The sequence below is a fragment of the Achroia grisella genome, unplaced genomic scaffold (genome assembly GCF_030625045.1).
Source record: "Achroia grisella isolate CSIRO2021 unplaced genomic scaffold, CSIRO_AGI_Agris_v1 utg719, whole genome shotgun sequence".
Lineage (NCBI taxonomy): Eukaryota > Metazoa > Arthropoda > Insecta > Lepidoptera > Pyralidae > Achroia > Achroia grisella.
This window is the reverse complement of record NW_026713002.1, coordinates 354,692-382,111: the sequence shown is the minus strand read 5'-3', so window position 1 is coordinate 382,111 and position 27,420 is coordinate 354,692. Positions and strand designations below refer to the sequence as shown.

Below are 27,420 nucleotides of genomic sequence, written 5' to 3'. Positions count from 1 at the left end.
GAGTGGAGAATAATAAGATAAGTATAAGGTGAGGTCAGTTAGCACATCATAACAAATTCACCAGGAATCAGGATGGTATCCAGGGTGAATAGCATGGAGGTCAACCTGACATGGTATATTGTTAACTATAATAATAATTATACTCCTGAATAATGGGGGAAGGGGATTGTTAGTAATGTGGACTAATGATCCTCCATCGTGATACATTCCCGGTGAATTTGTCACGTAGGGCTAACTGATCTGACTTCATGTTCATCTTATCATCCTCCACTGGTGCCTTGCCAGCGTAAACCGTTAGCGCAGGCGGGTGCACCATTCCATGATCATCCTTTAAAAAAAAATCCTGGATAATTTAAATAACGTCATCTTATACTAACTTCATATTAATTAATAAATCTCAGGACAATTCACACAGCACCATCTAGACCCAAGTTAAGCTAGCTAAAGCTTGTGTTATGGGCATACGATAACTGATACAAATACATAGCAATTTTTTTGTTACATACATAATATACATAGAAAACACCCAAACATACAAACAATCATACTCATGAATACAAAAGTTTATACCGTACAGGAATCGAACCCGCGACCATCGGAAGTGAAACGGTGTGCTAAACAGCTAGACCATCGAAACCGTTCATGTTATTTGTTCATATTACTAATATGCCACTTGTGATTTCACTTTCAAATATTTCGCCACCGAGCAGAGAAGTGTTCCGTATGTACATCACCCTTTAACCTTGTGTTTCTCAACGTGGGGCCCACGCACCACAGGGGGCCCATTCGTTTGTTTAAGGGGGCAATTCGAAAATGGACTTACAAGAGTTCAACACTTTCCGTCCTGTTTAAGTAAAATTTTTACAAACTTTGAAAGTCATATTTATTTATATTTAAATCAACAGCCTAAGACTAAGTTTCGTTAGTAGTTCTAACTACTAACTTCTACTCTATCTTTAAAAATAACAAAATTTCGATGCGAATTCGCATTAAGAAGTAGCCTATTTCGTTTCTCAGGGTTCTAGAATATCTGTGTACCGTTTAATTTAAACCTGTTCAGTAGTTTTGACGTGGAAACGAAACAGAATTATTTTCGTATTTAAAATATTAGTAAGGAAATAATAATGTTATTACAATCCTTACTTCCTTATTTTTTTCCGTAAATTAATTAAAAAATATAACAGTAATAATAATAATCATTTATTCAGCAAAGTAAAAATATGAAATACTTAAAAAAAATATATTTCACTATGAGCTGAAAGGACCTCCACTCAGATGGTGCCGCAGTGTCACTGCAGCGCTGATTTTCAGTGGAGCCACTCGAAAAAACTATTTCTTTTTTCATGATTCTTGATGATAATATTATTGACTTTATTATTAAATATATAAAATGAAGAATGAATATATAGTTGGAACTGCATTGTAATGAACCAGAGATAAGTTTAATATTTTTTTAGGACGCGCATTCATTAACATACTTATTGAGTGACGTTACCTATGCTTCCCAGCTAAAGACTCGGACAGAGGTTATCGAAACACAACTTTAATTTTATTACTTGACCCGACCAGTTACCATTGAAATGCGCGCTTGAATGCACGCGTCTGTACCACAGATTAAAAATATATATTTTTTTAATTGTATAATAAATTAAATAATAGATAATAACAAGTCAGTGATGTTTTACATATAATGCTATAAATATATAAGTTTTATAAATAGTGATTTAGTGACTATAAATTTTGTGATAATAATTTAGGTAAGCAATTATAATTATTGTTAATGACGTAGGTTCTTCTTTATATAGTATAAAACAAAACAAGGCGCTGTTTGTTCGCATATATCTTTTAAATTACGCAACGGATTTTAATGCAGTTTTCAGCAATAGATAGAATGATTCAAGAGGAAGGTTTATATGTATAATACATGCGTGTTATAGTATAGAACAAGATGAGAAATTCAAAGATTTGTAATGTATCGGAGCCGGAACGCTGTTCGCTGGCTAGTATGTATATAAGTTACTAACTGTTTTTATGACAAAAAATAGGTATCCATGTTTTTGTGCTTTGAAAATTTATAATACGTAACATAATAGATTAATTAAGATGGTAGATAAAATTCTGATGTGTTCTTTTTTATTGTTTACTCTGTACCATAACTTCCTTCTGTCTTTGTGTTCTTCCTTAGTGGGTTTGTTCATAAAATCCATACTAATCTTGGAAATTATTATGTCTGTCCGCCTGTCTATCTTGTTGTTTATTATCTCTATAAAGACTAAACAGTTGAAAGTATATTAAATAAAAAATCTGAGATTTTACAAGAAAATATATGGTATGACACGGCCGTTTTTATACCTAAAAAATCACACGAAGCCGCGAGTAAATGCTAGTCCTGATTAAATTTTAAAATTTTTTTATAGTGTTTGCCATATACATTAAAATTGCTATTAAAAATAAGGGTTGGTGATAGAAGGGTGGAAATGTAAGGTAATAGGTATGTATTTTTTTTAATGCCAGATAAAACAATTGTCCAAAAAGTAAAAAAAATGTTAGGGGTGGACAACCTTGTCACCAAGGCGTATGAAAGGTAGACAGTAGCCGATTCTCTGACCTAATGAATATATCTAAAATTTCATAAAAATCGGTCAAGCCGTTTCGGAGTAGTATGGTAACTAACATTGTGACACGAAAATTTTATATATTAGATAATAAACTTAGACTATCCAAAAAGGGTGTAGAGTCTCTATCTCTGTATTGATTTAAATGATATTTGGCACAGAGTAGGGGTGTTATATTATATATGAAATTTCAGATACGGATAGGTTTCGGATATAGGAATACGGATCGGAGACGAAAATTATTTCGGATCATTCGTTAGTTTCAGCTAATTTCGGTTATGGACATTATTTTTTTATGGAATTTCAAAAGTAAAATACAAATAGCTAATAAAATTGGGTCATTGGGCTCCCTAAAATATGGTCGAGCGCAGTGATGGCTGGCTCAATCGTCATACTCGTGAACGAGTGCTGCTTGTAGGGACTGGTCTGCTCTTATCACTACGACTGATTTAATCTTATAGCATATTTATATTTGACCCAAAAATTTGTGCTTGTTGGTAGTTTGTATTCACACGTTTCGACTTGTAAATGTAAACTTACAAGGATTATTTAAAAGAGCAACACACAAGTTTCTTGCTCGTTCTTCTTGTGATGAGACAGCTTTCCAAACGAGTGGTAGATAAAAAACAAATTGTTATGACTATTCAAAAGTGCTTAAATTAAGTTTATTTGAATAAATGATTTTCTATTCTAAAATGGTTACATAACGTGTCACAATTAGGCTCCGCCCCTATCCGATATTATCCATAACTTTTATTTCGGATTCGGATACGGTTATTAATATTCTTTTATGTCGGATGTAGTTTCGGTTACGGAATTCCTAACATCCCTAGTATAGTCTAGACTAGAGGTTCCCAAATTGTTTTGTATCGTAGACCCCTTGCCATATTTTTCGGTTTTGGGTAGACCCCCATTCTTACCTGGTAGTGATTTTTGTAAATTTCTAACTGTAGTAAAGTTTAGTTTTAAAAACATAAAGTAAAAACAAGATGACCGCTGTCATAGACCCGATGCAGTTTGTCATAGACCCCTGGAGGTCAATATAGACCCTGAGAAAGGACATAGGTTACTTTTTAATGCAAAAAAAGGGTTGGTTGTTGGGGAGAAAGGAAGGTTGTATAGAGGTATCTTCATTTTTAAAACTTGAAGCTTTATCAATAAATATGACATTCAAAGTTTGTAAAAATGTTAGTTTTGAGGGGATAATATAAAGTAGGGATAACATCTTAAACTTAATCCTTAATATTATAAATGCGAAAGTAACTCTGTCTGTCTCGCTTTCACGCTAACTACTGAACCGATTTAAATGAAATTTGGTACACAGATAGTCTAGATCCTGAAAAAGGACATAGGCTAATTTTTAATGTGATAAAAGGGTTGCAAGGGAATATGAAAGGTTCTATGGAAGTATCGTCATATTACGCGGACGAAGTCGTGGGCGCAGCTAGTCCTATATAAACACGAATGTTTGTAAGTATGGAATGTTTGATACTCTTTCACGCAAAAACTACTGGACGGTTTTGATGAAACTTTACAGTAATATAGATTATGTATCAGAATAATATATAGGCTACATGTTTTATTGAAATTTATATACTGAAATTTAACACGGGCACGGATAGTTATAAATCAGACGCACGGACAGACGGACCTCTGTTCGTTGATCTGGAAATCTATACATATATTTAAAATTGGAGTGTCTGTAATATTGAAATAACAGTTTTTTACTACATGAATATGAATATAAATACGGTACGGTACATACACCAAAATAACATTTTTTACAATTTTTGTGTCTGTTTGTTCCGGCTAATCTCTGAAATGGCTGGACCTATTTTGACGAGACTTTTTTGGCAGGTAGCTGATGAAATATGGAGTAACTTAGGCTACTTTTATTTTAGAAAAATAAAGTTAAATACCGCGCGGACGAAGTCGCGTGTACAGCTAGTGATGTAAGGAAATCATAAGGAGCGGTTAATACCCCTTTCAAACTAAACTGCATGTTTATTTGGTCCTGTGAACTTGGCACACGATATTAAAAAATCGACTTTTTTTTTTAGAGTTCTGACATCCTTTTGAATAGTTCTAGAGTTCTTTATAATCATTTTAAATAGTTCCGATGTTTAAATTAAAAAAAAATCGTGCGCTAACTTCACGCAGCGCATGAAATCACGAAAATCAAAAATGTATTCAGAGTTCTAGCTTGCTAAACTTGCGGAACTTGATTTACAATAGTTCTACAGTTCTCCATCAGTTATATCAATAGTTCTAGCGATTAAAAAGAAAAAATCGATTTTTGAAGTTTCGCCGCGTCCAAATTATAATTCATATAAGAAAAGATCAATTTCCGACGCGAGTTCTAGCCGATCTGATAATAGTTCTGGGCAGCATTCTCCGAGTTCTACAGAAAAGCTTCGTAACTTTTTCCTGGAAAATAATTATTTTGCAAGTTATTGCAAAAAATATAAATCCACAAAAAAAAAAATTACGAGTTCCAGCTGATCTGACCGGAGTGCTGGGTAGCGCTACCTGAGTTCTATCGAAAAGTCTAGTAACATTTTCCTGTGAAATAATTATTTTCCAAATTATCGCCATTTTTAACTTTTCATGACTGACTTATAGGAGAATTTTTTTACGAGTTCTAGTCGATCTCATCGGAGTTCTGGGTAGCGCTACCTGAGTTCTATCGAAAAGTCTAGTAACTTTTTCCTGTAAAATCATTATTTTCCAAATTATCGCCATATTTAACTTTTTAAGGCTGACTTATAGGAGATTTTTTTTTTACGAGTTCTAGCTGATCTGATCGGAGTTCTGGGTAGCGCTACCTGAGTTCTATCGAAAAGTCTAGTAACTTTTTCCTGTAAAATCATTATTTTCCAAATTATCGCCATATTTAACTTTTTAAGGCTGACTTATAGGAGATTTTTTTTTACGAGTTCTAGCTGATCTGATCGGAGTTCTGGGTAGCGCTACCTGAGTTCTATCGAAAAGTCTAGTAACTTTTTCCTGTGAAATAATTATTTTCCATATTATCGTCATTTTTAACTTTTCAAGGCTGACTTATAGACTTTTTTTTTACGAGTTCTAGCCGATCTGATCGGAGTTCTGGGTAGCGCTACCTGAGTTCTATCGAAAAGTCTAGTAACTTTTTCCTGTGAAATAATTATTTTCCAAATTATCGCCATTTTTTACTTTTCAAGACTGACTTATAGGAGAATTTTTTTTTTGACGAGTTCTAGCTGATCTGATCGGAGTTCTGGGTAGCGCTACCTGAGTTCTATCGAAAAGTCTAGTAACTTTTTTCTGTTTATTTTTTTATTTTCCAAATTATCGCCATTTATTACTTTTCAAGACTGACTTGTAGGAGAATTTTTCTTTTGACGAGTTCTAGCCGATCTGATCGGAGTTCTGGGTAGCGCTACCTGAGTTCTATCGAAAAGTCTAGTAACTTTTTCCTGTGAAATAATTATTTTCCAAATTATCGCCATTTTTTACTTTTCAAGACTGACTTGTAGGAGAATTTTTTTTTTTGACGAGTTCTAGTGATCTGATCGGAGTTCTGGGTAGCGCTACCTGAGTTCTATCGAAAAGTCTAGTAACTTTTTCCTGTGAAATAATTATTTTCCAAATTATCGCCATTTTTTACTTTTCAAGACTGACTTGTAGGAGAATTTTTTTTTTTTTTTGACGAGTTCTAGCTGATCTGATCGGAGTTCTGGGTAGCGCTACCTGAGTATCGAAAAGTCTAGTAACTTTTTTCTGTAAAATAATTATTTTCCAAATTATCGCCATTTATTACTTTTCAAGACTGACTTGTAGGAGAATTTTTCTTTTGACGAGTTCTAGCCGATCTGATCGGAGTTCTGGGTAGCGCTACCTGAGTTCTATCGAAAAGTCTAGTAACTTTTTCCTGTGAAATAATTATTTTCCAAATTATCGCCATTTATTACTTTTCAAGACTGACTTGTAGGAGAATTTTTTTTTGACGAGTTTATTCTGATCGGACTTGTAAAGTCTAGTAACTTTTTCCTGTGAGAATAATTATTTTCAAATTATCGCCATTTATTACTTTTTTGACTTGTAGGAGAATTTTTTTTTGACGAGTTCTAGCCGATCTGATCGGAGTTCTGGGTAGCGCTACCTGAGTTCTATCGAAAAGTCTAGTAACTTTTTTCTGTAAAATAATTATTTTCCAAATTATCGCCATTTATTACTTTTCAAGACTGACTTGTAGGAGAATTTTTTTTTTGACGAGTTCTAGCCGATCTGATCGGAGTTCTGGGTAGCGCTACCTGAGTTCTATCGAAAAGTCTAGTAACTTTTTTCTGTAAAATAATTATTTTCCAAATTATCAACATTTTTAACTTTTCAAGGCTGACTTATAGACTTTTTTTTTACGAGTTCTAGCCGATCTGATCGGAGTTCTGGGTAGCGCTACCTGAAAATAATTATTTTCCAAATTATCACCATATTTAACTTGTCTAGGCTGACGTATATACTTTTTTTTTACGAGTTCTAGCCGATCTGATCGGAGTTCTGGGTAGCGCTACCTGAGTTCTATCGAAAAGTCTAGTAACTTTTTCCTGAAGAATAATTATTTTCCAAATTATCGCCATTTTTTACTTTTCAAGACTGACTTGTAGGATAATTTTTTTTTGACGAGTTCTAGCCGATCTGATCGGAGTTCTGGGTAGCGCTACCTGAGTTCTATCGAAAAGTCTAGAACTCGTAAAAAAAAATCTCCTATAAGTCAGCCTTAAAAAGTTAAAAATGGCGATAATTTGGAAAATAATGATTTTACAGGAAAAAGTTACTAGACTTCTAGAACTCAGGTAGCGCTACCCAGAACTCCGATCAGATCGGCTAGAACTCGTAAAAAAAAAGTCTGTAAGTCAGCGTTGAAAAGTTAAAAATGGCGATAATTTAGAAAATAATGATTTTACAGGAAAAAGTTATTAGACTTTTCGATAGAACTCAGGTAGCGCTACCCAGAACTCCGATCAGATCGACTAGAACTCGTTAAAAATAAATTCTCCTATAAGTCAGTCATGAAAAATTAAAAATGGCGATAATTTGGAAAATAATTATTTTACAGAAAAAAGTTACTAGACTTTTCGATAGAACTCAGGTAGCGCTAAGAACTCCGATCAGATCGGCTAGAACTCGTCAAAAGAAAAATTCTCCTACAAGTCAGTCTTGAAAAGTAATAAATGGCGATAATTTGGAAAATAATTATTTTACAGAAAAAGTTACTAGACTTTTCGATAGAACTCAGGTAGCGCTACCCAGAACTCCGATCAGATCGGCTAGAACTCGTCAAAAGAAAAATTCTCCTACAAGTCAGTCTTGAAAAGTAATAAATGGCGATAATTTGGAAAATAATTATTTCACAGGAAAAAGTTACTAGACTTTTCGATAGAACTCAGGTAGCGCTACCCAGAACTCCGATCAGATCAGCTAGAACTCGTCAAAAAAAAAATTCTCCTACAAGTCAGTCTTGAAAAGTAATAAATGGCGATAATTTGGAAAATAATTATTTCACAGGAAAAAGTTACTAGACTTTTCGATAGAACTCAGGTAGCGCTACCCAGAACTCCGATCAGATCGGCTAGAACTCGTCAAAAGAAAAATTCTCCTACAAGTCAGTCTTGAAAAGTAATAAATGGCGATAATTTGGAAAATAATTATTTTACAGAAAAAAGTTACTAGACTTTTCGATAGAACTCAGGTAGCGCTACCCAGAACTCCGATCAGATCAGCTAGAACTCGTCAAAAAAAAAATTCTCCTACAAGTCAGTCTTGAAAAGTAAAAAATGGCGATAATTTGGAAAATAATTATTTCACAGGAAAAAGTTACTAGACTTTTCGATAGAACTCAGGTAGCGCTACCCAGAACTCCGATCAGATCAGCTAGAACTCGTCAAAAAAAAAATTCTCCTACAAGTCAGTCTTGAAAAGTAAAAAATGGCGATAATTTGGAAAATAATTATTTCACAGGAAAAAGTTACTAGACTTTTCGATAGAACTCAGGTAGCGCTACCCAGAACTCCGATCAGATCGGCTAGAACTCGTCAAAAGAAAAATTCTCCTACAAGTCAGTCTTGAAAAGTAATAAATGGCGATAATTTGGAAAATAATTATTTCACCTTAAAAAGTTACTAGACTTTTCGATAGAACTCAGGTAGCGCTACCCAGAACTCCGATCAGATCGACTAGAACTCGTCAAAAAAAAATTCTCCTAGAAGTCAGTCTTGAAAAGTAAAAAATGGCGATAATTTGGAAAATAATGATTTTACAGGAAAAAGTTACTAGACTTTTCGATAGAACTCAGGTAGCGCTATCAGATCGGCTAGAACTCGTAAAAAAAAAGTCTATAAGTCAGCCTTGAAAAGTTAAAAATGACGATAATATGGAAAATAATTATTTCACAGGAAAAAGTTACTAGACTTTTCGATAGAACTCAGGTAGCGCTACCCAGAACTCCGATCAGATCAGCTAGAACTCGTAAAAAAAAATCTCCTATAAGTCAGCCTTAAAAAGTTAAATATGGCGATAATTTGGAAAATAATGATTTTACAGGAAAAAGTTACTAGACTTTTCGATAGAACTCAGGTAGCGCTACCCAGAACTCCGATCAGATCAGCTAGAACTCGTAAAAAAAAAATCTCCTATAAGTCAGCCTTAAAAAGTTAAATATGGCGATAATTTGGAAAATAATGATTTTACAGGAAAAAGTTACTAGACTTTTCGATAGAACTCAGGTAGCGCTACCCAGAACTCCGATGAGATCGACTAGAACTCGTAAAAAAATTCTCCTATAAGTCAGTCATGAAAAGTTAAAAATGGCGATAATTTGGAAAATAATTATTTCACAGGAAAATGTTACTAGACTTTTCGATAGAACTCAGGTAGCGCTACCCAGAACTCCGGTCAGATCAGCTGGAACTCGTAATTTTTTTTTTTGTGGATTTATATTTTTTGCAATAACTTGCAAAATAATTATTTTCCAGGAAAAAGTTACGAAGCTTTTCTGTAGAACTCGGAGAATGCTGCCCAGAACTATTATCAGATCGGCTAGAACTCGCGTCGGAAATTGATCTTTTCTTATATGAATTATAATTTGGACGCGGCGAAACTTCAAAAATCGTTTTTTTCGTTTTAATCGCTAGAACTATTGATATAACTGATAGAGAACTGTAGAACTATTGTAAAGCAAGCTAGAACTCCGAAAAAATTTGTGATTTTCGTGATTTCGTGCGCTGCGTGAACTTAGCGCACGATTTTTTAAAATTTGTTTTTTTTTAATTTAAACATCGGAACTATTTAAAATGATTATAAAGAACTCTAGAACTATTCAAAAGGATGTCAGAACTCTAAAAAAAAAAGTCGATTTTTTAATATCGTGTGCCAAGTTCACAGGAGTTGTTTATTTCTTTATAAGTAATCATCTCATAAGAATTCCATGAAATTCATTATTTCCTTAGATATAAGATGACCTAGTAATAGCATCGTCTGATAATAAAAATTCCCGTAGACAATTCTGTTTCATTTTTTATAGAGTTACGAGCTATGCCCGCGACTTCGTCCGCGGTACAGTGATCTGGGATAGCATTTCTGACAATAATCTACTTTTGAATAATGAATTAAAACAATGACACAAATAAAGAAAAAAATAATTAATAATATAATCTAACCCAAAAAAACCTAAGAAAAAAGTATCACCAAATTCAAATTCAAAAATCATTTATTCATGTAGGACATTTTAGCCGCTTATGAACGTCAAGTGTTAGGGGTTGTTAGTAATGTGGACTAATGACCACATTACTAACAATGCACCATGTCAGGTTGACCTCCACGCGGTTCCCCCTGGAAACCATCGTGATAAATTCTTGGTGCATTTATGAAACTGACCTGATATTATCATCCTCCACTGGTGCCCCGCCAGCGTAAACCGTTCGCGCAGGCGGGGTCACTTAGCTACTTATGAACAAAATTTTTTTACATTATAATTTAATTTTTTTTCCGTAACGTCCAGTTCTGTATATAGATCCAATTGAGAAGAACTGACAAAAAACTCAATTGAATTACTTTTTTTTTAAAAGCCAGTTTATTTACAATGTATAGGTATTTATATAGGTGTCTATGTCTAACATTAAATAATCGTTATAACTTCAAAATTTGTAGTGCGATTTTAATACAAACTTTTATCCTCTATTTTATTTTATTTATTTATTTATTTAACTATATATGTGCATTAAAGTTAAATAAATAAAATAAAATAGGGGATAAAATAATATATTTACAATATATATAGTACAGTACATTTGGCGGACTTCAAACCATACGGCATTTTCTACCAGTCAACCATAGTTTATTTTTTTATATTTTTCGGACTACTCTAATGCTGTTGGCCGATGCTGGCCTTTACAGCTTCACCGGACGTTAGGGGCGATGCAGTTGGCACTCCAAACCCGCGGAAGGACTTATGGAGCGGCTGATGGCCAACTCCCGCCTGACGGATACGACTTTAGTCTGAGGGCACCACTAGGGGTTCGAACCTCGGCTCAGGCCGTCGTAATTTCGATCCCCGTTTGAATTGGACGGGGGATCGATCGGAGGGGGTTAATTGTACCCACTTAAGTACCCTTAAATGTTTACAAACTTCGAATGTCATTTATTTATATTTTTATTTCCCTTTTCAACAATGAACCCTTTTTTTGTATTAAAAAGTAGCCTATATCTTTTCTCATTTTGAATATCTGCGTATCAAATTTCAAGTAAATCGCTTCAGTAGTTTTGGGGTGAAAGCCAGACAGAGTGCGAAAGTAATTGGCATTTATAATACCAAGAATAGTTATAGAGTATATGTAATAGCTTTCTGCTAATACAACACTAATTTCTATATAGCAACAATGATGGCAAACAAGCATACGGCCCATCTGATGGTAAATGATTTTTTTTTAAAGGATGATAATGGAATGGTGCACCCGCCTGCGCTATCGGTTTACGCTGGCGGGGCACCAGTGGAGCATGATAGGATGAGCATGAAGTCAGATCAGTTAGCCCAACGTGACAAATTCACCGGGAATGTATCACGATGGTTTCCAGGGGGCACCGCGTGGAGGTCGATCTGACATCTCCCCGATGGTAAATGATTACCGTAGCCTATTGACGCCTGAGACAGCAGGGGTGTTACGTGCGCGTAAGGTACGCGTCGACGTTTAAGAAACCTTAATATAGAGGAAAGATGAATTGTTAGTAATGTGGACTGCTGATCTTATTGCTAGCAATGTACCATGTCGGGTAACAAACAAACAAAACAGACACTCCAATTTTATTTATATGTATAGATATATTATATTTACTAGCTGTCCCGGCAAACGTTGTTTTGCCATATAAATTAATTACGCTATAAAAAATAGGGATTGATGTTAGAAGGGTGAAAATTTAGGATTGTATGTATTTTTGTATGTTGTATCATAAAAAAATAGAAACTAAAAATAAAAAAGAAATTAGGGTGGACTACCCCTAACATTTAGGGGGATGAAAAATAGATGTTGGCCGATTCTCAGACCTACTCAATACGCTCACAAAATTTCATGAGAATCGGTCAAGCCGTTTCGGAGGAGTATGGGAACGAAAACTGTGACACGAGAATTTTATATATAAGATATGTATATATATATTATATAGGTATAGATTATCCACCACAAAAACTAGAGTTATCAATGAACACGTGTGGAAGCGAGCGTTAATTTGAAATTAATAAAACTCCATTCTGGGAAATACATTTGAGTATCAATTATAATACTATTAGATTGATGATTAACCGAGTATGGCGTGGCACCAGTGGAGGATGATAAGATGAGCATGAGGTCAGGTCAGTGGTAAAATCACCACGAATTTATAATGCACGTGGAGGTTTACCTGATATGGTATATTGCTAGCAATGGGGTTATATGATAAGATGAGCCTGAGGTTAGGTCAGTGGTAAAATCACCATGAATTTATAACGCACGTGGAGGTTTACCTGATATGGTATATTGCTAGCAATGAGGTTATATGATAAGATGAGCATGAGGTCAGGTCAGTGGTAAAATCACCACGAATTTATAACGCTGGTTTTCAGGGAAACCACGTCGAGGTTTACCTGATATATTGCTAGCGGTATATTGCTAGCAAATGGGGTTATATGTATATTTATTAGTAATTGAAATATTATACGATTTATTAGCAACTAGCTGTATTTACGATTTCGTACGTGTGGAATTTAACTTTATTTTTCTAAAATAAGAAGCCTATATTACTCCTTATTACATCAGCTACCTACCCAAAAAGTCCCGTCAAAATCAGTCCAGCATTTCAGATATTATCCGGAACAAACAGACAGACAGATAGACAAAAATTGTAAAAAATGTTATTTTGATATATGTACCGTATTTATATTCATATGCATGTAGTAAAAAAACGGTTATTTCGATATTACAAACAGACACTCCAATTTTATTTATGTGTATAGATGTATAATTAGTTATTCCTCGCGAAACGGCTTGACTTGTAATTTTTATGTATATTCAGTAGGTCTGAGAATGGGTTTATAACTTTTAATTTTTATACCCCCTACTTAGTGTTAAGGGTGGCACACCCAAATAAAAATTTTTCAAAGTTTCGACAATTATTTTTAATTTTACATTTTTATAATCTGCTATTAAAAATAGTATGTATTTTTAATGGCAGATTAAATAGAACCCTAAATTGTCACCCTTCTATCATGAACCCCTATGTTTTTAATAGCGATTTTAATTTATATTGCAAAACAACGTTTACCGGGACACCTAGTAAACTACAATAATATACATTTAAAATAACATTCGTATCATTTTCCTGTTTTCATAATATTATTTTGTTAATTAATGCCCTTGAAGATAATTACTATTGTTTTAAAACGAGTTTGTGATTTTAATTGTTGTATGTGACACAGGACAAAGGACAATCGATCTATACAGCTAATTCAAAATTAAAATATTTATTCACGTAGGTATATTACAGACTCGTATGATATGTCAAATGTACCGTCAGTTCGGAATGATTTCGAGATGAGAAGAACTGACAAGAAACTCAGCTCGTAATCTTTTCAAATAAATGTTGTACATGTTTACAATAATACAGATTCATTTATAAATTCAAACTTCGGAGAATAGAGTGACCACCAGTATATGCTATTGCAAAAGCATCAAATCAGTGTTTGTCACCCGAACAGACCAGTCCCCACAAGTATCCGTCATACTCGTGAACGGGTTTTGACGAGTATGACAGATGAGCCAGCCATCATTGCACTAAACCATTTTTAAAAAGAGAGATTCATTTTTAAATTTAAATTTGGGAGAATAGAGTGACCACCAGCATATGCTATTACAAAAGCAAAAGTCTAATCAGTGTTCGTAACCCATACGTTGAGATGAACAACATGTCTGGATAAAACCGTAGAAAAACTGTAGTTAACCAGATTACCTTGCAATATGTTTGCAATGGATGACGTAACTGTGGTCCGCTCGGCTCGGATTTTCCTGTTAGCTCGCTCAAATGACTATAATTACATCTTCCAGTTAAATTAACTTATTTACTACAATCACGTTAATTTGATATTATTATTATCTACAGATAATAAAATTGGAGTGTCTGTTTGTAATATGGAAATAACCGTTTTTTTACTACATGAATATAAACACGGTACATACACCAAAATAACATTTTTTACAATTTTTGTCTGTCTGTCTGTTTGTTCCGGCTAATCACTGAAGTGGCGGACCAATTTTGACGGGACTTTTTCTGGCTGATGGAATAAGGAGTAACTTAGGCTACTTTTATTTTAGAAAAATAAAGTCAAATTCCACGCGGACGAAGTTGCAGGAACAGCTTGTTAGAAATAAATTAGAAATTGGCACGCCTGAGGTAATCATTCGGTACTAGCGAAAGGGAGTGTTCTTCGTCCGCATTAGCTGAAATACCGCAGGATGCAGGCCTGCCAGGCCGAAAAAAAAAATGTATTTCATTCATGCCTCAAAACCAGCCGTGGTCATACAGCGTGCTTTACCACCTATAGTCTGTTTTTTAATCCCGGAGACAAATTTGACATTTCCGATGTTGCCAGGTTTTAAATAGGGATATGGCACTATCGGATATTAACATTATTTATAATTTTTTACAGGTTATTCAGAAATAATAATATATGGGTGTTTATTTAAAATGCATTAACACAAAATTAATAAAGTATAGGTATTAATTTTGTATCAAAATAGATTTTTTATTTTTTACTAAGATACAGACTAATTGCCTTTTATTTAAAACAAATTACATTTTTATAGTGTCATATGTCATAAAACAAACACGTATTTAAAAGATTATGCTGTTTGAAAAAAAAATTTTGATTTGTAGCTTAATGCTGTAAAAAATACTATTTGTACGCCAACAACAAAAATGTATTTTTATGCTGTATAATACGACGGTAGTAAAGGAAACACTAGTATATATACTTAATATAAAAATTCTATTATGGAATCGTCATTTAAAACTATGTTTCCGATTAAACTAATCGGTATCGCAGGTACAACACTACTCCGCTAGAGCTGGTAACATTATTTAAAAATTTGACATTTACATCTGTCAATTTAGTCCCCGGGATTAAAAAACAGACTATAATTTTGTCAACGTTATTTTTACAGTAGAATGTTTCTCATCATCACACTGGTAATCAAGGCGGTGATGGCGCAGGACTCGACAATAGACCCGGCGCTGCTTCTCAATGTATTTGGAACACCGCCCACCCCCAGCAAATCTGGCAACACGTCGCCCAAACTTGAAGAGGTAAGATACCTTCAATTTGACAGCCTCTACTGGTCTAGCCTTTTTTTTTTCTTGGAGAAACTCCTTCATGGAGACCCGCCCATCCCAGAGGAGGCAAGCGGGTACTATGTGACTCCTATTAGTTCACCTCCTAAAAGGGTACTATGTGACTCCTATTAGTTCACCTCCTAAAAGGGTACTATGTGACTCCTATTAGTTCACCTCCTAAAAGGGTACTATGTGACTCCTATTAGTTCACCTCCTAAAAGGGTACTATGTGACTCCTATTAGTTCACCTCCTAAAAGGGTACTATGTGACTCCTATTAGTTCACCTCCTAAAAGGGTACTATGTGACTCCTATTAGTTCACCTCCTAAAAGGGTACTATGTGACTCCTATTAGTTCACCTCCTAAAAGGGTACTATGTGACTCCTATTAGTTCACCTCCTAAAAGGGTACTATGTGACTCCTATTAGTTCACCTCCTAAAAGGGTACTATGTGACTCCTATTAGTTCACCTCCTAAAAGGGTACTATGTGACTCCTATTAGTTCACCTCCTAAAAGGGTACTATGTGACTCCTATTAGTTCACCTCCTAAAAGGGTACTATGTGACTCCTATTAGTTCACCTCCTAAAAGGGTACTATGTGACTCCTATTAGTTCACCTCCTAAAAGTTTCAAGATCCCCACGAAGCGTCTGTTATCGGAGTATCGGGATCGAGTGTCAGGTCACCGCGACTCTGGCGGCATGGGCTCGCTTTAGTAGGCCCCTACGATTTTTGTTTTGTGGGGTCAACCCTCCTCTCTCTTGTGAAGGCCACACCTCAGGCCCTTGCGGCGGCGATAGTCCAGCCTAGTTTAATCTTGTGTATATTATATTTGACCCAAATAAATTAGTACTAGTTGGTTGTTTGCATTCACACGTTTCAACTTAAAAATGTAAAGTTACAAATAAATTATTTAAAAGAGCAACACGTAAGTTTCTAGCACGTACTTCTTGTGATGAGCTTTCCGAATGAGCGGTGGATTAAAAATATTGTTATGATTATTCTAAAAAAGGATTTTCTATTCTATTCTATTCTAGCAGTTTAGCACACTGCTTTACTTCCAATGGTCGCGGGTTTGATCCTCGTAAAACACTCGAGTATGATTGTTTGTAGCGGTCTGGGTGTTTTCTATGTATATTATGTATGTATTTACAAACAAAATCTAAGTATTTATATCAGTTATCTAATACCCATAAATAAAGCTTTGCTTACCTTGGGACTAGAAGGCGTTTTGATCAGGGAAATACACTTACTTATATACAAGTACTTTTGAATAGATTTTTTATTCTACCACTCATTCGGAACGCGGACTCATCACGAGAAGAATGAACAAGAAACTTGTGTTACTCGTTTGATTAAATGTTATTTTAATTAAATAAATACACAATAACAAGTAGAAGGCATGCGATAATAAACATAGAAAACTACGTACTTATTCTTAGTGCATCAGATATTGTTAGTGCTATGAATTTTAGGTTCATAAGTTGCAAATACGTAAGAGTTTTAAGTTTTAAGATAAAACCGACTTTAATACTAAAGCATTATGTAATTTTTATATTATAATTATGCTGCGAATCTACTATTCCACTACATTTATTTTTATATATAGAGTGTCGATTGTTAGAAACTGGCAACACAAATCGCCGGAGTTGAGAAAAAAAAATTCCCGCCAAAATTTTTACTACATTTTTTTTTCAGATTACGATACGGCCCACAGACAAAAACGAGTTTGTAGACAAAAACGGCGAGTCGTGCAAATGTGTGCCTTATTACTTATGTGATAGTAATCTGGTTGGCGTGGACGTTAATAACGTTTCGGCTACTGGCTGGGGGTCCTGTGATAGTAGGTAAGGTTATTTTTAATTTCAATTTCACCATTTACCATCAGATGGGCTGTATGCTTGATGGCCACCATCATAGTATAGTATAAAAATAAATCAGAACACCTTGGCCTGAACACGTGGGGTGAAGCCCTCGTTTATTCGCCGTGATATCTTATTATTTTTCCTATTGAATTTTTTTCGGACTACTCTAATGCTGTTGGCCGCAGCTGGCCTTTACAGCTTCACCGGACGATAGGGGGCGAGTGCAGATGGCACTCCAAACCAAAGGAAGGACTTATGGAGCGGCTAAAGGCCAACTCCCGCCTGACGGATAAGACTTTAGTCTGAGGGCACCGCTAGGGATTCGAACCTCGGCTCAGACCGTCGTAATTCCGATTTTCGTTTTAATTGGACGGGGGATCGATCGGGAGATATTATTTTATCTGTGGCAGTGCAGGGGTAGGAGATTGTCAGTAATGTAGATTGATCTCTACACCAATTTGAAAATATAATACAATACAAATACAATAGACAGACATACTTTACAGCAAGTTTTACGAATGACCATATAAAAGTAATGTTGCCATTGTATATTTATATAGTCTGGCGTTACTCATCAAACTTGTTTTAATTTATTGATTCAAAATATTATTGTAACCGTAACACAAAATGAAATAAACATATTCTACCCAACATTATTACCATGCCCATAAATGGTCACCCATCCAACGCCTGACCGTCACGAAAGTTGCTTAACTTCATTGACCTATATTACAATTTTATTTAAAACCTTCATGTCCATACATGGTCACCCATCCAACGAGTTACCGCTATCAGAGTTGCTTTACCTTGCTGATCCAGATTTGGCGAGGACGAGTGCCAGGAGAGCGTCGAGCGATGCTGCACCAGCCCTAAGGATGAGAAGGATGTAGTGGTACCGACTCCAAGGCCGCTGAGGGGTTGTGGTTATAGAAACCCTAAAGGGGTTGATTTTACCATCGCTGGAGGAAGTGTGAGTAAATATTGAATAAGCCTTGCTAGTCTATCATATAATGTTACTTCGATGGTCGCAGGTTCGATTCCTCGCACAATGCAAATTTTGTTTTCATGAGTAGTATTTTCTATGTACATACATAATGTATTTACAAAAAAAATTAAGTACGTAAATTCTAGTACCCATAACATAAGCACTGCTTATCTTGGAACTAGATGACGCTGAGTAAGTAAATACTAGAAAGATCTAGAAATCTCTATTAAACAGTAGGATTTGATGGTACTAGTAAAGATAGAATATAGGGTTGTATATATTTTTAAATGGCGAATTTAAAAAATATTTTAAAAAAAGGTCCAAACAAAAAAAAGATATTGGGGTGGACCACCCTCTTCATTTCAGGATGAGTAAATAGATTACGTCTTACGACTTTAGCGCCTCTTTGTAATAATTAATTATCATTGCAAAATGGCGAAAATCTGACTATGGATCAAAGACAATTATAGAGTTATTGATTATTTATAAATCTTAACCGTGTCTTTCCCAAATCGCCGGAACCAAAAGAAGATAAAAAAACCGTGTCTTTGAAAAAAAACTGTTGAATAATAAAAATTTTAGCCGTTTTGTAATAATTAATTATAAATAGAAAATGGCGGACCTCTCACTATCGAGCAAAGATTTATTGATAATTTATAAATATATAAATAAAGATTTATAGATAAAGGCAAATTTAAAGAGTTACTGAAAATTTATAAATCTTAAATCAATTGATATACAAAATTAAAAAAAAAGTGAAATGATATGAAACACACGCTATTACGCGCGAAAGAATAAACACATAAAATAGTAAAATGGATTGGGTTTCCCGCGCTAAAACACGAGCGATGTCAGAATGATGAATCCCTTCACGTAGGTCTATTACAGACTCTTATGATATGTCATATCTACCGTCGGTTCGGAATGAATTCGAAATGAGAATAAATGTTCAGCTCGTATTCCTTTCAAATAAATGTTGTACAAGTTTACAATAATACAGATTCATTTTTTAATTCAAATTTGCGAGAATAGAGTGACCATCAGTATATGCTATTGCAAAAGTATCAAATCAGTGTTTGTCACCCGAACAGACCAGTCCCCACAAGTATCCGTCATACTCGTGAATGGGTTTTGACGAGTATGACGGATGAGCCAGCCATCATTGCACTAAACCATATTAGAGCACATTGACTCTACCCACCACGCCACCACAAGTTTGAACTTACAACGAGCATGACTGTTTCAAGTTACTCCACTACGTCATTATATTATTTACAGCATAGAATGTCTCGTGTAAAGATTAGAAAGGTCTCGTGTTAGAAAGGTCTTTCTCTTAGATCTTTTCATTTTTGTCCATAAAATCCTTGTTTCTTTATAATCAGGGTGCAGAAGCAGAGTTTGGCGAGTTTCCATGGGTGGTAGCTCTTATAAACTCCAAGAATGATTCCTACATCGGTGTGGGAGTGCTGATCCATCCTCAGGTTGTGATGACGGGCGCTCATGTTGTTCACGAGTAAGTATGGACATTTATTTATTTATTTATTAAAACTTCAATGCACAGGAAATACACAGATAAAGATGTATGTCTATGTCTTAATGCCTATAGGGATTATCTCCCTCCATTTTCAACCATAGAGCAAATAGAGAATTATGATTTATAGATATATAAACAGAGTAGCTGTAGTCGCGACTTGGTCCGCGTGCAATAGTGTATAATACTATTTCTGCGTTTTGGTCTACTTTTTACGTACCTTGTTCACTATACCAAAATAATTTTAGTGTGTAAAAGTGATTTTGATGAAATTGAACCGTGCGAGAAATCGAACCCGCGACAGAAACCTGTGTGCTGTACCCCTAGACCACCAAGGCAGTTCTGCAAGGAATTGAACTCGCGGGGGTTTGGGTTCAAACTAGCAATTTAGCAGTCGCTAGACCATCAGGCAGTCATTTACTTAGACAGTTTACTTTACAGTTACGCGACTGGATCTGTGAAGATTCGAGCTGGTGAATGGGACACGCAAACCACTCGGGAACGACTGAAGTCTGTTGAGAAGCTGGTGGTGGACAACAGCTCACATCCTGGTAATGTTAAACTCATGCTGGACTAGCCTAGTATTTAGAATAATTATAAAATCATAATGGGACCTGTAGGCCCCGCGTACTGCTTTTTTTTGTTTTCGGACTACTCTAATGCTGTTGACCGCAGCTGGCGTTTACAGCTTCACCGGGCGTTAGGGGTCGAGTGCAGATGGCACTACAAACCCGCGGAAGGTCTTATGGAGCGGCTGAAGGCCAGGTGGGAGTGACGCATATGACTAGTCTGAGGTCACCGCTAGGGGTTCGAACCACGGCTCAGGCCGTTGTAATACCGATCTCGGTTTTAATTGGACGGGGGATGGCACTGCTGTGTACAACAACAAAAATGTATTAATACTAGCTGTTGTCCCGTCTTCGTTCGCGTGGAATAGTGTCCTTGACCAAATAAAGGAAAATATTTAATAATATACATATGTATATATCTATAACCAAAAATCCAAAGAAATAAAGTTTCATCATTCTAGCTTCAAAAATGAACTTCCATATAAACTGGTCATCCTCTATTTTATTTTAGCGTCCAATCTTTGAATGTCATATTTATTTATATTTAATCAACTGTCTAAGAAATAAGTTTCAACCTTCTAGCTTTAAAAATGACGACACTCTTCCATACAAACTTTCATTTAATGTTAGACATAGACACCTATATAAAAATACATTGTAAACAAAATGGCTTTAAAAAAAAAAAAAAAAAAAAAAAGTAATTCAATTGAGTTTCTTGCCAGTTCTTCTCAATTGGATCTATATACCGAACTGGACGGTAGGGAAAAAAATAAAATTATAATGTAAAAATTTTACGTTCATAAGCGGCTAAAATGTCCTACATGAATAAATGATTTTTGAATTTGAATTTCCCCTTTGAAATATGAAAGTTATAAAATAACTTTTTATTCTGTATGTTTAGCTGAAAGAAAAGCCCTTTTGCCGCGTTCTAATTATGAATATTTCAAACCATAGACTTCCTGAGGAAGAGCGTGAAGAACGACGTGGTGCTTCTCAAGTTGGAGACGCCTCTGGAGCTGGCCGAGCATATCAACGTGATCTGCCTACCGTCTCAGGATGAGGATTTCAACCGATACAGGGGCTGTGTGGCCAACGGATGGGGCAAGGACGTCTTCGGTGAGTGGTGGTTGTCTCCTCTATTCTCCCAAATATGAATTGCTAGCTTATCTAGCCAACATCTAAGGAAAATAAATGAGGTAGCACCTCACTGGATGTGACTTATCTCTTAATGCCCATACTGGGCCGTCTTTCACCTATTTGAGGCCCTGTGCACATTAGGATAATGGGGCCTATAACCGTAGTAATAAAACACTATTTTGATTGAACATGACTCTTTAGGGATGTATATGGGGATGCCCTACCTTCAAAACAAAAAACAAACTAGGCAAAAATAATTTAGGAATGGGCTACCATACCTTCAAAACAAACCAGGCAATAATAATTTAGGAATGGGCTACCCTACCTTCAAAAGAAACCAGGCAATAATAATTTAGGAATGGGCTACTCTACCTACAAAAGAAACCAGGCAAAAATAATTTAGGAATGGGCTACTCTACCTTCAAAAGAAACCAGGCAAAAATAATTTAGGAATGGGCTATCTTACCTTCAAAAAAAACCAGGCAATAATAATTTAGGAATGGGCTACTCTACCTTCAAAAGAAACCAGGCAATAATAATTTAGGAATGGGCTACTCTACCTTCAAAAGAAACCAGGCAATAATAATTTAGGAATGGGCTACCCTACCTTCATAACAAACCTGGCAATAATAATTTAGGAATGGGCTACCGTACCTTCAAAAGAAACCAGATAATAATAATTTTAAAATGTCGTTATGTGATAAGGGGTTCAAGTTATTGCTAGATATTTATAAAAAAATCAACAAAAACGAACAAATTGAGCATAGTCGGTAAGCATTTGTTAAGACTGATCTTCAGGCGAGAGTAGAGTAGCTATCAGTTATCATTTGGTAATGGAGTAGGACTAGACTAGACTAGGGGGCCTCAATCCATCGCGGGGCTCTGGGCACGTGCCTAATATGCTCAGTGGGGAAAAGGGACCTGTGCCCATAACTTCACAGAATCTCACACAACACCACATAAGCTCATCCATCAAACTGTGAATGGGTGCTGCTTGTTGGGGACTAGTCTGTTCTGGTTACGAACACTGATTAGAATTTTTGTTTTGTGCAATAGCATATACTGCTGGACACTGTATTCTCGCAAATTTGAATTTAAAAATCACTCCGTAATATTGTAACCCTATTTGAAAGAATACGAGCTGAGTTTCTTGTGAGTTCTCATCTCAAAAGCATTCCGAACTGACGGTAGTTTTGACATAAGAGTCTGTAATAGACCTACATGAATGAAGATATTTTCAATTTGATTTGATTTGTAGGTATCGAGGCGACCGAGGTTCGCTTGTTGTTTTATGAAGTGTTTGTTCCTATTGTCACGTGAAAAGTACCTGGGCGATCGAGCTTCGCTTGGTGTTTTTTTTTGTAAAATATTGCAATCAACACAGAAGCTGTCGCCAAGGGAAGGATGTGTCCTGGTTCTGTGAGTACCGGGGCGACCGAGCTTCGTTTGGTGTTATTGTAGTGTTCTTATGGCAGCGCTGGTGAGGGCCGGGGCGACATCTGATGCTTCATTTGATGTCTTTGTACGATGCGTTTATGGTCACGTGAAAAGTACCTGGCCAATCGAGCTTCGCTTGTGTTGTATATCCCAATTATCATGAAAAGTACACGAGCGAGCAAAGCATCATGCACACATAACTTTGTGTGAATTGTTATGTGTTATTTTTTTTGGATGATGATGGAATGGTGCACCCGCCTGCGCCTCCACGATAGGATGAGCGTGAGGTCAGGTCAGTTAGCTCATCATGACAAATCCAAGAATTTATCACGTTGGTTTCCAGGGGCAACCGCGTCGAGGTCAACCTGACATGGTATATTGCTAGCAATCCCCTTTCACCCCTGTCGTGGGTTATTATTTTCGTGTAACTTGTTTTACATCAACATGAAATATTTTCCAGGTCTCCAGGGACGTTATGCCGTCATCCTCAAGAAGGTGGAGGTGGATATGGTACCGTACACCAAGTGCAACGAGCAATTGAAGGCCACCCGGCTCGGGCCCAAGTTCAAACTTCACACCAGCTTCGTGTGTGCTGGTGGAGAAGAAGGCAAGGATACTTGTCAGGTGATTACTAACCCACCCCGACCACAGTTTTACACACACACACGACACTATCCTCGCCGGCGAAGACGACGACCTCACCGGCGACACTTCATATCGCACATTCAACCGGGCGACTGCGCGCGCCCGGGCGCTCCACACCGGCGCCCCTCCGATCGATCCCCCATCGAATTACCAACTAGAAAATAGACTCGGAAAAATATTGGGACACTTGATACGGCACGATGCTTTTATAAAATTATTATTAAGGGAAAAATAAGAAAGAGAGGCCCCTCCCTCTCTAAGACCAAAGCACAGTTATATCAAGCAAGTTAAAGACATAATCAATCGCGTCATATCAACAATTTTCGGATTATAAAGTAGCCTATATCCTTTCTCAGGGTCTAGAGCAGGGTAAGCGAACCAATGGCACGCATGCCATTGACAGCACGCGATACAATATTACGTCGTCGATCATAAAACTGTTTGAAGAAACTGGCTCATGCTTTTTTAACAATATTTTCACCTACCTATGCCTGCGAGTCATTATTTTCAGAGATGAATAACATGAACTCGGTTAGAAACCGTTTGACAGATGAATCCAGTTCAGCATGCACTTTGCTAAAAATAACATCGTACAAGCCTGACATAAATAATTTGTCATCTAACCTGCAGCAACAGAAGTCACACTAATTTTACAGTAACTTAATTTATGCGTGTAATGAAAACAATCCAAAATGTACCTCTTTTGTTTACTTTATTTCATAGAGAGTTTTGATAGTATTTATTATTATTATTTTCTAAATAATCAGAAAGTCAAAATTATTTGATGGCACGTCAATGACCCTATTAAACATTTTTTAGAAAAAATGGCATGTTGATGTATAAATGTTCGCCTACCCTGGTCTAGACTATATGTGTACCAAATTTCATTTAAATCGGTTTAGTAGTTTTAGCGTGAACGTGAGACAGACAGAGTTATTTTCGCATTTATAATATTAATAAGGACAATAATGCTGGTGGTCAATCTATTCTCCCAAATTTTAATTTAAACGAGTCTGTATTATTGTAAACATGTACAACATTTATTTGAAAACAATACGAGCTGAGTTTCGTGTCAGTTTTTCTCATCTCGAAATCATTCCGAACTGACGGTATATTTGACATATCATAAGAGTCTTTAATAGACCTAGGTGAATAAAGATATTTTCAATTTGATTTGATTTTAGGTACCGAGGCGACTGAGTTTCGCTTGGTGATTTTTATTGTTTGTTCCTATTTTCACCTGAAAATTAACTGGGCGACCAAGCTTTGCTTGGTTTTTTTTTTTATAAAATATTGCAATAAAAACAGAGGCTGTCGCCAACAGATGGAGCAAGGATGTGTTATGGTTATCTGGGTACCGCAGCGACCGAGCTTCGTTTGGTGTTATTGTAGTATCTCTATAGCAGCGCTGGTGGGGACCGGGGCGACCGAGCTTTGTTTGGTGTTTTTGTAGTGCACCAGGGCGATATATTTTTTTTGTAAAATGCAATCGTCACAGAGGCTGTCGTCAGCGGATGGGCTGTTGGCGTCAGCCTCAGACAGTCAACAGACAAGGTTGTGTACGGATAGATCGGATAGATCGTAGATTAGACTGACTAGTCTGTAATACATTAACATGAATAAAGATATTGAAAAAAAAGTATATGCTGCTGTGGGCAACATCATTGTTGTGTTATGTTAAATAATAAATATTATTAAATTTTTTTTAAAAGATGATAATGGAATGGTGCTCCCACCTGCGCTAACGGTTTACGCTGGCGGGGCACCAGTGGAGGATGATAGGATGAACATGAAGTCAGATCAGTTAGACCGACGTGACAAATTCACCGGGAATGTATCACGATGGTTTCCAGGGGGAACCGCGTGGAGGCCGACCTGACATGGTATTCTAACAATCCTCCCCCATATTATTCTATTCTGTTCTTTACTGTTCCAGGGTGATGGAGGTGCACCCCTAGCCTGTCCTATAGGAGACGATCGGTACAAACTGACCGGACTTGTGGCCTGGGGTATAGGCTGCGGGGAGAAAGACGTTCCCGCGGTATATGTCAACGTTCCCGCCTTCAGGAACTGGGTCGACGGGGAAATGACAAAGTGGGGATACGACACAGCCGGATATACTATTTAATCAAATAAAATACTTTTTTATTTTGTATTACGTTTTATTAAATTTTTGTAACAAATAAATAATTAACACTTTTTATTTAAAATCAAATCAATATTATTTTCAATGATAACAAATAAAATTAATGCATTACAATAATAATCCTAGTCATGCACACAGCGCCATCTAGTCCCAAGCTAAGCTGAGCTTGTGTTATGGGTATTAGACTATTTATACAAAAACTTTATTGTAAATATATAATATATATAGCAAACACCCAAACCTATACAAACAATCATACTCATGAATGCAAATCTTTGTACTGTACGAGGAAACGAACCCGCGATCATCGAAAAGCGTCGACACCGCTAAACTACCGAGGCCGTCTATTAATACATTATGAGAGTTACAGTACGAGTAAATAACAATAAGAACTTCTTTTTAAATCTTAAGATTTCATAAATCACTACTATTGTACCAATGACTTCTGTCTCTCCTCGATCTTTAATTTCTAATTCTACGTTTACATTCAGCCGCTTCCCCTGCTACACGCGCTGCAGCAAATATTGCCGGGCGACAACTGAGCGAGAGGGCTGAAAGTAAAAACGCGCTGCCAGTCCTTTGACTCGCGCACGAAAAACCGACAATCGAGGGAGCGCCGGGAAGCGCGAGTGGCAGCGCCAATGGCATGGGAAGTGTTTCCACTCTCGCGCTGCTCACTTCCGTACTCACTTCCCTGCCCACTCGGGCTGAGTGTAAATTGGGCATAAACAAAGGATAACATGTCTAAATGAGTTGTAGTACCTACCCCGCTTATAAGTGGCAATCCTCGGAACGGGTACAAATACCTGCCCCACTAACATAATGCGTTCGAATACATCAGGCAGGAGTTGGCCTTCAGCCGCTCCATAAGTCCTTCCTTGGTTTGGAGTGCCATCTGCACTCGCACCTAACGTCCGGTGAAGCTGTAAAGGCCAGCTGCGGACAACAGCATTAGAGTAGTCCGAAAAAAAAAACAATGTTAATATCACTATTTGATTATTAATTTAGTTAAGTCTTTTAACATGAATAATTTTATAGTAATGATTTTTTTTTAATTCAAATAAACTTAATCCAAGCACTTTTGAATAGTCATAGTTATCATTTCAAAATATGTTTATACATGTAGGTCTATTACAGACTCTTATGATATGTCAAATCTACCGTCAGTTCGGAGTGATTTCGAAATGAGAAGAACTGACAAGAAACTCAGCTCGTATTCTTTTCAAATAAATGTTATACATATTTACAATAATAATTTTTAAATTCAAGCTTGGTAGAATAGAGTGACCACAGCATATGCTATTGCAAAATCAAATAGTCTAATCTGTGCTACTTGTGGGAACTGGTCTGTTCGGATTACAGACCAGTTCCCACAAGCAGCACCCATTCACGAATATGACGGATAAGCCAGCCATCATTGCACTCAACCATATATATATTTATATATATAATACAAAACTTCATTTAATCCGCTCATTCAAAAAGCTGTCTCATCACAAGAAGAACGAGAAAGAAACTTGTGTGTCGCTCTTTTAAATAATTGTTGTAACTTTACATTTTTAAGTTGAAACCTCTGAAAACAAACTGCAAAAACAACGA

The 27,420-nt window shown here is 36.2% G+C and overlaps 1 protein-coding gene across 1 annotated transcript; it reads left to right on the top strand.

Annotated features, from left to right (window-relative positions):
- Nucleotides 1–1,580: 1,580 nt before the first annotated feature.
- LOC131850293 (phenoloxidase-activating factor 2-like) lies at nt 1,581–25,828 on the top strand. Its single transcript, XM_059200503.1, has 9 exons — nt 1,581–1,757; nt 15,338–15,479; nt 17,205–17,353; nt 18,191–18,341; nt 19,739–19,869; nt 20,329–20,438; nt 21,411–21,572; nt 23,491–23,654; nt 25,612–25,828. Exons 2-9 carry the CDS (start codon nt 15,342–15,344, stop codon nt 25,801–25,803), a joined length of 1,197 nt encoding a protein of 398 aa, XP_059056486.1. The 5' UTR covers nt 1,581–1,757; nt 15,338–15,341; the 3' UTR covers nt 25,804–25,828.
- Nucleotides 25,829–27,420: the final 1,592 nt, after the last annotated feature.

Excerpts from the sequence above, each read along its gene's own strand:
- LOC131850293 (XM_059200503.1), top strand. The coding sequence starts at position 15,342 with ATGTTTCTCATCATCACACTGGTAATCAAGGCGGTGATGGCGCAGGAC. Across the intron at positions 17,354-18,190 it reads TGGGGGTCCTGTGATAGTAG|ATTTGGCGAGGACGAGTGCC; the intron begins GTAAGGTTATTT and ends TTGCTGATCCAG. Across the intron at positions 23,655-25,611 it reads AAGGCAAGGATACTTGTCAG|GGTGATGGAGGTGCACCCCT; the intron begins GTGATTACTAAC and ends TTACTGTTCCAG.